The sequence below is a fragment of the Elephantulus edwardii genome, unplaced genomic scaffold (assembly GCF_000299155.1).
Source record: "Elephantulus edwardii isolate Elephantulus edwardi_28Jun2011 unplaced genomic scaffold, EleEdw1.0 scaffold00020, whole genome shotgun sequence".
In the NCBI taxonomy this organism is placed as follows: domain Eukaryota; kingdom Metazoa; phylum Chordata; class Mammalia; order Macroscelidea; family Macroscelididae; genus Elephantulus; species Elephantulus edwardii.
The window spans coordinates 8,958,196-8,970,983 of record NW_006399770.1 but is presented as its reverse complement, the minus strand read 5'-3'; the positions used below and the strand labels follow the sequence as shown (position 1 = coordinate 8,970,983).

The 12,788-nt window shown below is 37.6% G+C and overlaps 1 protein-coding gene across 1 annotated transcript in view; it reads left to right on the top strand.

Annotated features, from left to right (window-relative positions):
- Window positions 1–12,788, top strand: part of DPYD (dihydropyrimidine dehydrogenase) — a 1,462,963-nt gene that overhangs the window by 992,132 nt on the left and 458,043 nt on the right. The window contains exons 17-18 of the mRNA XM_006882430.1: window positions 5,481–5,601; window positions 7,710–7,829. Coding sequence (XP_006882492.1) covers window positions 5,481–5,601; window positions 7,710–7,829 — 241 coding nt within the window. The remainder of the gene's footprint in view (window positions 1–5,480; window positions 5,602–7,709; window positions 7,830–12,788) is intronic.

Sequence of the window (12,788 nt, the reverse complement as noted above, 5' to 3'; positions counted from 1 at the left end):
TTGCTCTTACTGTGAGGCTCTATCTACTCTTATAGGGGAAAAAACTGGAAAAGCTTTTTACAGTTCTAGTTTACAATTGAGGGCTGAAATTCACTTCAGGGAGCAATTTTAAAAAGAAGATGATAGTTTGGGACATGATAATGGGAAAGAAAATTAAGAAGGTGAAATTGGTACTCAGAATGATGCGAGCCCCAGTTCTCTCTATCAGAAAAGTGGACATAATAAAAATGCCAGCCTTCTCTTGACATGTCATGTGAATTAAGACATAGGAGTTCCTTAGTGGAAAACATTTTATAACTGGTAAAATTTTCATGGGATTCATTGAAATGCCAGCATCTTAGAAATCCATTTTGAAAAGAATTGTACAGAGCAAAAATTACCAGGTAAATTGGAGAGAAATGTTGCTTCAAGTCAAAAATTTCACTTGTAATTTAAGCTTATCAAGAAATTCTCACAATCTCATTTTCTAGTACTTGCTGCAGTAGCATTAGTAGGAGTTTTAGCGGGTACAGAAAGCACGTAGTGACACTGTCAGAGGTGGCGATACTAAAATGACTCTAAAATTTTGTGCAGTATTTGAACAGAAATTTTTAAATAAAAATATCCTGCAGTTAGTCATATATATAAAAACTACTCTGTGTAAGCCCAGTTTATGTTTCAATATATTGAGCACTAAAACTCTATACTAATTTACTTTTGACCCTTCTAATGCACTCCATTGAGATGATCTGTTCTTATTATCCAATTACAAAGGATCTTAGCATCATGTGATTTGTCTGCATGCACACCAGATATTCATTTTCATTGCTGCCAGTGTTTTTAGTTGCTACTTTTGTCTCATTGTCTGGTGTTTTAGCTACAATGGTGTAATAATTAGTATTTTTCAATTTATAGCAATAACTTTTTTAAGAATATTAAGTGTTTAATAGAAAAATTTTAAAGGTTCTGCCCATTTGTAGTAACCTTTAAGTAAAAATGTTGTCATTCAATGTAGAGGTATTTCACAACAAATGCTAGTGTTAGCATTCATGTAAGAATATAACATTTAACCAAACTTGGCTGAAAGCAGAGAATACCGGAGGAATATCTATCTGTGTTTTATTGACTATGCGAAGGCATTTGACTGTGTGCATTACAGCAGACTGTCGCTGACTCTGAGAAGAATGGGATTCCCAGAACACTTGATAGTACTTACGTGAAACCTATACTTGGACCAGGTGGCAATCATCAGAACAGAGCAAGAAAACCCTTCATGGTTTAAAATCAGAAAGGGTGTATGCCCGGGCTGTGTCCTATCTCCATACCTTTTCAATCTATGTGTGGAGCAGATCATCAGGGAGACTGGGATCTATGAGGAGGAGTGTGGCATCAGGATTGGAGGAAGACTCATCAACAACTTGTGTTATGCAGATGACACACCCCTGCTTGTGAAACTGAGGAAGACCTTGCTGCAAAAGGTCAAAGACTGCAGCCTTTAATATGGATTTAAGCTCAACATCAAGAAAGCAAAAATTCTCACCCCTGGGCCTGTTGGCAGCATTATGGTAGATACTGAAGAGACTGAGATTGTTAACCTTAGATTGAGAGTCTTTTTGAAACTGTTGCGTGTATCTTTGCTTATTGTTTTTTCTTCACAATATTAAGTGTGTAAAAGTGTATAAAATAGTATATGTGTATAAAGTAGTCTTCATAGATCTTATGTTTTTAAACATTTTCTGTCATCAATGACTGTCATTAATCCCAAATAAAAAAAAACAAAAACAAAACACTTCAGTCTTTTCTCTAACTTGGACGGACTATGTTTTGATGGAGAGACACAGAAAGAGGAAATAAGAGCAATTGAAAATGTGCTAAGTTTTCATTCATTTATTCATAATGCAAAAATACCTATTAGGTTTTGTAACTGGAAATAACATTTCAGAACTATTTTGTAATTTTGTTTGGGTTGATACTATCAATTCTTTTTGTAGTTCCTATTCTGAAGTTTTTTCCTTTCAATAAAACTCTCTAAACTAGCTTATTAGTAGTAAAAAAATCCATATCATAATTATTACTTGAAAAGGAGAGTGTCAAACATTGTATATTGTATATCTTGAATGTTTGTGTGTGAGTTAGCCAGCAAAATGTAAGTAATTATAGTTTGTTGTTTTTTCTTAATTCCCCAATATACAAAGCCTCATTCAAAGTGGTATCCATATGTCATTTCTTTTTGTATTAGATTATTCGCTATGATGTATGTTAAACAAAACTTTGCAATTTATGGGAGATGCATTTGTTGTCACAATAATATAGGCTAGAAGTTGTTACTAAGATTGTCAAATGATCAAATTTTGTTTCAGCATCTTTTAACAATGAATCAGCAGCTGATTGGATTGGCTGTAAAGATAAAATATATCTGACCACCCTCACGCTTACTCAGAACTATAGCAGAGTCAAAGTATAGTGTCTTAAAATAGACACATAATTTTTTTATTAAATTTTATTAGTTTTAATGAACATTTACAGGGATTTTGGGTTTTCATTCCTTCATTGCTGCACCATTCTCTCTACCCTCCTCCCCAGTTTGTTCTTCTTCCCCGCCATCCGAATGTCTGTTTTAATTGTCCAATTGCCACAGTGCTTGTCAAAGTCAGTTCTGATTAATCTCCTTTGTCGGTGTGTCCTTTGCCATTCCCTATCACTCCTCCCTGAGAGAGACTTCACCCTGAGTCATAAGGAAAAGGGGATGGCGTATTCTCTTAGCTACTTCCTGCTGAAAAGGGACGCTGTGGGTTTCAGGGTGAAGATCTTCTCTCACTACTCTAAAGGGCCCCTTTGGCAGTAGGAAACACATAGACTATTATGGAGATTGATTTTGGAATTTAGATGCACTCTTATTGATTGTGCTTGGCTGTACGTGTTCATATCCTTGAAGATGTATCATGGGGGTGTTGCAACCTAGAAGACACAAATTTGACTAGCAAGTTATAAGTACATGAGTCAAAAATTATCGAAAAGTAAAAGAAAGGATTCTTTCATTGTTTTACAAACCCTCCCCCAGGTCCCCTCCACCATGTAGCCCTCGCTCTAGACTCCGGTGATGACAGAAATACCTAGTCATATATCTCTTTTAAACAGTTTTCTCCCTCCTCTGTTTCAGTGCAGTATACATTATTGAACCCATCTTACTCAGTCTCTCCCCAACCCCAAGGACCGTCCCATTCTACAACAGTGGCATCATGTAATATTTGTCCTTTTGTGACTGGGATATTTCACTCAGCATAATGTTCTCCAGAGTCAACCATTTTGAATAATATTGCATGAGTTCCTTGTTTTTTAATGCAGCATAGTATTCCATTGTGCGAATATACCACAGCTTCTCTAGCCATTCGTTTGTTGATGGGCACTTAGGTTGTTTCCAACTCCTTGCTATTGTGAACAAAGCTGCAATGAACATGGGTGTGCATATATCTGCTTGGATGTCAGCTATGGAAAATAGACACATAATTAATGTAAATAACAGTTGGTAAAAGATCATATTTCCAACAAAAATAAAATAAAGACAACACACCCCCTTTGAAAAACTTTGCAATGAGTAAAAGGGATTCACTGAAAATACTCATGTAGTTGAAGTGAAAATCAGCAGAATAAAAATCTGACAAATACTAGAAGTAAATTTTAAGGACATATTGTTCAGTATTATTGAGAGCCACATAAGCCTGTATTAAATTATTAGTGTTTATTGTATTAAATAGTATTTTATATTTGTTTCAGTAATTATCAGGAAACCATCCTTGTATTATGCAATTCTAGTGATCTTTAAATTATTGTCAAATTCTATGTTAAAGAGAACTTCCACAAAGGACATGCAATTCATATCATACAGAGTTGCTGTCATTTCTAGCCTAACTCCCATGGAAATTCATAACTTAAAAATGAAAGTCACAAAGATGCAACTGCCTTCGTAATGCCGATGCAGCGTTTATAAATATTTCATGAACATTGTATGGGCTGGGGCAGATCTCCATTTTCATGAGTTAGAATTTGTACAGCTAAATCTCTAGATTTTACTATTCATAATGCACCGTGTACCCCATAGAGTATTAGTCATTGCGCTTTTTTTAATATTTATGTTTAATGAAGAAATTACTTCATTGACAAGAGAACAAACCAAGCCCAAGATTCCTTGTTAAAATTATTAAGTTTTGCTGAAAAGAACTGATAACAATAATACAAATTACTTTATTGCAGTATCTCAACACATAAATGAATAACTTTTAGAGTAATCAAAAAAAGAAGGATCAAGCTGCATTAGACTTAAATGAAAAGGTTCTTTCTAAAGGTTATAACATTAGAAATCTCATCTTAAAGGAATTTGAAAGGTTAAAATGCAAAGAGCATTTTCCTTACATAGAAAAAACATTAATTACAAATGATACACTTGCCTACCATTTTATAGTTTAAGGATATGTCTTTATTTTTCTGGGTTTTTCTTTTATTCAAAAAGCAGTTTAGCTGGCTAAGATAATATTACCAAGTTCAATAATGAATTGCTGTTGCATATTTTAAGGTAATTTATCAAAGCACATTATCAGTACCTGTCAGAATAAATTTTGCACTAAAAGTAAGGGAGAAAAAAAGAACTATTGTATGCATTGAAATCAAAGAACATTACTACAGTTAAGTTATTTTCAATGAAAAGGGATAGGTGATTGCCCTCTGAACGATACTTATCCCATGAGAAAATAAAAGCCTGAAAAATCATAGGAAACAGGTGCAAGGAAATATCTGTTCTTTATTTTTGAAAATGAGCATTTGATTTTTTCTTTTTTTTTTATTTGATCAGTTCTTCTAAGTAGGTGAGTACAGCAAAATGCTTATAGACCTGGGATACATTTACAAAAGAAAGTTAAAAGTCACTGATCTGATTGATTACACGTAATCTAAGGTGAAGCATTCCATATTAACACATAGTACACATCATATTTACATTTATTATTGAGTTATATAGGGATTTTCTTTGGCCTGCACTTCAGCGATACAAAAATCTTCCAATAATGAAAGCAGCAGTCCTGCTTGAAATCAGGAGTGAGCAGTTGGAATACTTTCTTACTGGACTTGAACCAAGGCAGCCATCAGAAATCTTGTAATGGTTGCTGAGCTTGCCACACCAGAAGTTTAGCTTTCATCCCTGTTGCTATTTATTAATCTGGAAGTGAGAAATGCTTTTTCCATTCGGTTCTTTGTAATTTTATTTCCAAAGCCTCCCTTGAGGAATTTAACCTTTATGTGATGAATTTGCAGTTCACTTGAAGTGTGTTAACCTTAGTTCCCCTAATGAGTCTGGGTGTAATACTGAGGAGGAATTGGACAGATCTATCATGTAGCTCATTGTCAAGTTGAATTTGTCTTTCACATCTCTGGTTTTGCTATTGTTCAGGTACACATTCTGATTACAATTCTCTAATTTTATCCTATATTTAACTGACCTATTTGAACAGGATCCAGAGCTGGTGCGAAACATCTGTCGCTGGGTCAGACAAGCTGTTCAGTTGCCTTTTTTTGCCAAATTGACCCCAAATGTCACTGATATCGTTAGCATCGCAAGAGCTGCAAAGGAAGGTAAGGCCATAACTTAGGAAAGTTTCCCTGTTATATAAGCCTAAATTATAAAGCCTTGCTAAAATAGGACCTTTCAGAGTTGGACAAAAGTTATTGTTGACCCCTTGGTCTCATTTAATCCACATCCACAGTCAAGCTGGAACAGTGACTTCAAATTTTCATTCAAGAGTGGGAGAACCTTGATAATTTTTTTGGAATAAGACTCTGTTTCATATGCAAAGAATTTCATGACAAACTATACTCACAAGAAGTATGCTACTCTCCACCTTGTAATGTACCAAATCAGGAGATCTGGGAACCTGTTAAGGAAGGAGTTGATGCTAAGCAAAAGTTGTTGTTGATGGTGTTGCGTGGTGTCTAATTGGGACTGACTCATAGCTGATCCTCTAGAGGGTTTTCAGAAGCAGTAAATTCCATGAAAAAGAATTGCCTGGCTTGCTCTCATGGAGAAGCTAGTGTAATAGAACTGCATGCCTTTGCGATTGCAGTGTAACTTCTTACCACTAGGCGGTCAGAGCTCCCAGACTCTAAGGTTGTTGTGGTTGTTGTTGTTAGGTGCCGTCGAGTCACTTGCGACTCATAGCGACCCTATGTACAACAGCCCTAAACTCCGCTCTGTCCTGTGCCAATCGCACTGTCTCTGACACTCTCATCCCAATTATCCCAGTCACTGAATCAATCCACCTCATAGAGGGCCTTCCTCTCCTGCGCTGTCCCTCCACCCTCCCAAGCATGATGTCCCTCTCCAAGGACCGGTCTCTCCTCACAACATGTCCAAAGTATGTTAGATGGAGCCTCAGAATCCTTGCCTCCAAGGAGCCACCTGGTTTAACCTTTTCCAGGACAAATCTGTTTGGTTTCCTAGCAGTCCATGGTATTCTCTATACTCTTCTCCAGCACCACAGCTCAAAGGCATCCATTCTCCTTCTATCCTCCTTGGTCATTGTCCAACTCTCTGATGCATAACAAGTGATTGTGAAGACCATGGCCTGTAGCAGACGCACCTTAGTCTCCAGAGAGACACCATTGCTCTTCAGTACTTTGGAAAGGTCCCTAACAGCAGACTTTTCCATGGCAATGCACCTTTTAATTTCCTGGCTGCTAGTGCCAAGACTGTTGACTATAAGGTACGCAATTCAAATCCTCTGCTGCTACTTGGGAGAAAGATGGACTGTCTCTTCCTATGAGATTTACAGTCTCTGAAAACCTGCTGAAAGGTCAGCTAAGAGTCATTTTCAGCTTGATGGCAATGTGTGAGAGAGAACCAAAGAATATACCAATTCAGCAATAAGAACATTTGAAATTTTTCAAGAAATAAAAAGATATCTGCTTAAACAATGAGAAATGGATGATAAGTTCCCCTTATAGGAAATTAGGAAGTTTTAATGGCATAATCTGTAGGGAGTTCTGCTGCTAAGGGAAAGCTTCCACGCCACCAGGGGGGAACTCAATTTCAGTGAGCTTAAAGTTTTCCTATTTGCTAAGTATCCCTGGTGGTGCTGTCGTTGAGAACTTGAAAGGTCAGCAACAGACTGATATTCAAAACAAGCATTGCTCTGTGAAAGAAAGATGTGGCAATTTGCTCCCTTTAAGAATTTACAGCCTTGGGAATCATAACAGACAGGTTCTTACTTCAGTGTTTCTATGAGTCAGAACCAACTCAATTGTAATGAATTTTCTTTCTGGTATTGTATTTGATAGAGTCTAGCACCTTGACTTAAATACATGCTCAATAAATAGCTGTTGAATGTGTAAAATCATGCAGACAATGTGCAGCTTTCAAAATCAGACTTGTGTGTTCTGTTGGGGGAAATGCACCCTTATTGGGAAAGACATTGTAGATGACCTGAAAAATATGACTCTGTATATCACATGTGGCATCAAAAGTCTGTATAATAATGGAAAAAACAAAGTAGCTACAAATGAAACATTTATTTTATGCCTTGCATTTTAAGCACCCTTGTGGGTGTTACATTAGAGAAGATACTAGAGGGGAGGAAATGTTAAGAGAAATAACACGCATCTTTTCCTGGCCTGTGTGGGTCTGAATGAGTTTAAGTGGTTGCCCCTTTAAGAACTACATGTAATTGTTGATGTGTTTTTCAAAGGTGGTGCAGATGGTGTTACAGCCACCAATACTGTCTCAGGTCTGATGGGCTTAAATGCCAATGGTATACCCTGGCCAGCTGTGGGAATTGGAAAGCGGACCACATATGGTGGTGTGTCAGGTAAGAGAGTCCCTTTCCTGGCATTATGCTTCCTCTCAGATTGCTGAAAAATCAGGAGGTCATGCTACAAGCAAAAGCACTGTATCTTTTATAATCCCAAATTCTTGTAACTCATTGTTGGTCAATATTCCTAATGGTTCCAACAGATGGAACAGATCAAGCGTGAAGATTCTACTAACTGTGGAATAAAAAGAAGATATTGAGACAGGGTATTACAAGAGTCTGATTCTCTTGTGGTCTGCGCTTTTATTAGAATTTCTCATCGTCATGATTCTCTTATTAATTACTAATGAAGGTTTTGGTGATGTCGTCCATACTGACTTGCACTGCTAACCCAGAGATCATGTCATTCTGGCAGTTCGAATCCACCAACAGCAACATGAGAGAAAGTCAATTTCCTCCTGTGCAATTTAAAGTCTTAGAAACTCAATGGAAATTCAGCTATGGATAAATTCTGACTCAATGGTAAAGAATGACTAAGAGGAAATATAAGCACTGTGATTATAATATCAGCTTCATATCCTAGATTGTCTTTCATTCTTCTTCGAATTAAAAAAAAAATCACATTCCAAAAATCTTGCTTTAACACTGCCTCCAACAAATCATTAAAATGTTGCATTTAGAGTGATAGCTAGCAAGACATCTGCAGACCTCACATCTTTAAGCATTCTTTGTCATCTCCTAGCCCTTGCATTTTAAAAAGGAAGAGAATTTTTAATCCTGTTCAGCATCCTTTCCCTGTATACTCTGTTGCTATGACATGAACTTGATCTTTGTGAAGACAATGCTGTGAAGTTCTTGACTGTACTGGTATGGGGATTAATCTCCTTGGTGATAGAGACAGTGGTAAATATACATAACATAGCAGTGTCCCACTGTTCAAGAAAAGCATTGCTGAATCAAACCAAAATGTGCTTTGGGAGGAGGCTGGATAGACACAAATAAAGCTTCTATCCATGCTGAGGTATTATGTTTTGATAGCATGAAGTGTGTCTATGAGCCATGATAAAAAAAGGTTACAGTCTGTGTTTAATTGAATGCCATTCCCACAATGTCAGAAAGAGGAAGGTTGACGAGGAGCACCTGCTCAGGGGCCAGACACAACTGCTTTCATCAGAAGCTATCGCACAAGGCCTTAAATATTATTGTAATGCAGAATAGCGTGGCCTGTGTTAGCAGGCTCCACAGAAAGGGAGTTGAGAGCCTCCAAGTTGGGCTGCAACGTGCACTATGTTTTCTGTCAGCCCGTTTCAATTTTTCTAGCCTGCCATGTTGACAGCAGGAGAATAAAGGAGGTCACAGAGGGTGTTGAACATTAAAAATTAATAAAAGAACTATTGCAGTAGTATTTTATATAAGTAACACCATTCACATTTTCTCATTTAAGCTGCAATTTCTGAATATTCTCTCATACTATAACTCAGTCTAATAAAATTCCAAAATTACAGCACTAGAAAAAGTCTTTTGTGTTACAGTCTTTAAGCATACACTCTGGAAATTATAGCAGTACCTGAAAACACGTTCAGCTATACCTCAGGGCCTGTTAACATTTCCATAAAACTCTATTTCTAAGATTTATAAATCCATGTATAAATATTTACTTGGACTATAAGCTCAGCTAAGCCTGGGTAGAACTTTCATTTTAAACAATAAAAGCTCCCTCACATTTTTAAGGGCTTCTACCTCATTTCTAATGGGTCTATATGAAGTAATTTTACATTAAACAATATGTTTTGAAAATAGCCTTTCTCTATATTGACAAAATTAATAGACTTCTTTTTTCACCTTTAAAGCAATGCTTGTTTCAATTTAAAGGTAATGGAATCTGAAAAGCAGTTTAAACAGACAATGGTAATATATTTTGGAACAAAAACAAGTCCTACAAGAAAGTCCCTTCAGAAGGGATTAAAGCAAAACCTCGCTGTACAATACTGTGCTAAATAAATGTTAAATAATAATTGTTGCCACATTCAGGGGTGGTGGAAAGATCAAAACAGCTCCATTCCATTCCTGGTTTTTTCCTACATGACTGTCAGGGCTTCAAGTACTACTTCAGTGTAGAAATTACATGAAACACGCTGGATGATCTTTACAAGATTGAAAAAAGATGTTTTCCCATCACAGAATTCTAATGCCTTCTTAAGTGTTCTCTTAGAGAATGGGGATATGCCACTTATAAGAGTTAATTGAATCACAGTTGTTTTTAACTTGTTTTCTTTTAAAGGTGAAAATTAAATAGAGTTGTATTTTGGATTGTGGTATTGTAATTATTTTAGAGACCATGTCATCAGCTATGACTCATAAGAACAGTATGAACAACAGATTTGAGCCTTTCCCTATCCGGAACTATCTTTACCATCTCTTACATATTCATACTCACTGTTACAGTTACTATGTTGATCCATCTTGTCAAGAGTCTGCATCTCTTTCCCTAGCATGATGTCTTTTTCCTAGGACTGGCCTCCTTAAAACATGTGCAATGTGTGACAAAATTTCACTATGTTTGCCTTTACGGAGCATCCTGGTTGCATTTCAAGACAGACTTACTGTTATTGATGGTGTTAGATGCTATCAAGTAGGCATAGTCACCCTGTATACAACAGAAGAAAAGCTTGACCAGTCCTATCCCATTCTAAATGATTGCTGCTGTGCTGAGTCACTGTGTCAATCTATCTCATTGAGGATCTTTTTCTTTTTTCCCTCCACTTACTTTTTTCAAGCAGGCCTTTCTCCAGGATTGGGCCCCGCTGGTCCCATCTTCGGAGAATGTGAGACAATATCAGACTTTCTTTGCATCTAAGGAACAGTCTGGTTGCACTTCCTTAAAAATAAATTTGTTTCTTCATTTGGCAATCTATGATATCCACAATGTTCTTTGCCAATACCACAATTTAAAGGCTTAATTTTTTCTTCACTCTTCTTTCTAGTGCATATTTTCACTGTCGGCAAAGTAGATGTTGCTCAAGCAGTGTACTCCCTAGCTCCATTCTATTTTTATGGTTTCTTCCTTCAGAATAAACATCCATTTGTCTTGAATGTAAGGTATTGTTTACTCATTTTCTTTACGTAAATGGGAAAATGTTGAGATCTTGCTACCAGAAAAGTGATCCCATTTCACTTTCAGAGGTGCCTCTCTGGTGATTCAAATCCACCGGTGACTCCATGAGCTAAAGATGGGCTATCTCCTCCTGTGTAATTTGTCAGCCTCTGGAAGTCTGCTAGAAGGTTAGTTATGAGACAGTTCTGACTCATCAGTACAGGATATTTTTGAGAATAATAGAGAGTAATATATTACTTTTTCAGGAGTGCTAAAGAGCAACAATGTCTATATAGAAACTAAGGTGCACCTGATCCGGGCCCTGGTCTTCTCAATTGCTTGCTGTGCATCTGAGAACTGTTCAGTGCCTAAGGATGACAGGAGAAGACTCGGTGCCCGTAAGCTGTGGAGCTGGAGGAGAGTATTGAACATACCTTAGACTACCAAGAGAGCAAATAGGTCTGTCCTAGAGGGAGTGAAACCAGTTTATTCCTTGAAGGCAAAGATTTTGAAGCTCTGTCTCATATGCTTTGGGCATGTTGTCAACAGGGATTAGTCCTTAGAGAAAGACATTATGCTTGGAAGGGTAGGGAGTCAGTGACGAAAAGGAAGACATTGGATGAGATGATTGACACAATGACTATGACAATGGGCTCAGGTGTGGCTGCTCAGGATAGGGCAGAGTACAGAGCCAGTGTTCATAGGGTTGATATGAGTCATAATCAGCTCGATACCATATAATAACAACAACATGTTTTACAACAAAGTGTTATGAAGGCAACACCAGGTAAGGAATGTCCATTGAACTGCTTCAAAAATGGCTAGTCTAGATTCTAGAATAACCTGCATTGATATTTCTTGAAACTTGGTCCCAGCTCATGAGTGTACCTTGGAATCAAAGTGTCTAAAGAGGGTTGTGAGTGTCTCTCTGAAAAGGGCCAGAAGGAGTGAGAACAGAACAGCCTCTCATTGTCCCAGAACAGAGAGCCTGTCGCCCAGCCCCATGGTGCCTCTAGAGCCACAGCAGCAGCACGAGTTTATTCGCTGTTGACTCACAGTTGTGGTACTGAGAATAGGGTTCATTAAAGAGGTAAGTTGAAAAGTGGGGGAGGCAAAGAATATCACCCAATGCAAATCCACATTTTATCCCAGCAGTCCCAAACCACAATTGATTTAAGCCAGGCTCCACTTTCATTTCAGCTGTCAAATCCAAATCATCCAGCAAGGTTTGCCTCAGAGTAGTTGTAAGTCAGCTTCCCCTTCCATCATCAAAGGCAAGAACTTTTAACTGTGACCAGCATAGATGAAAGAAGTCTCAGGTCACATCCTGCCATAGTTTCTCCACAGGAATGCCACACTTTTTTCCCCCAAACCACAGAATAGTCTATATTTAATATCACATTCATTTGAGATGACCAAAGTAGGTGCTTTCACAAGAAATATTTCTAGGTAATGGAAATTACCCAATGGTAATACAAGCTATGAAGTATTTTTAATTTTTTTTAATTGAGATTCTAATATGAAAGATTATAGAGAAATTAGATTTTCATTCACTTACATTGTTGTAAATTTACCTCCCTTCCCACCCATCCTCCATAGTTTGCTTTTATCTTTGTTTGTTATTGTTATGTGCTGTCGAGTCACTTGCGACTCATAGCGACCCTATGTACAACAGCCCTAAACTCTGCTCTGTCCTGTGCCAATTGCACACTCTCTGACACACCCATCCCAATAATCCCAGTCACTGAAGCAATCCACCTTATAGAGGGCCTTCCCCTCCTGCGCTGTCCCTCCACCCTCCCAAACACGATGTCCTTCTCCAAGGACCGGTTTCTCCTCACAACATGTCCAAAGTATGTTAGACGGAGCCTCAGAATCCTTGCCTCCAAGGAGCCACCTGGTTTAACCCTTTCCAGGACAAA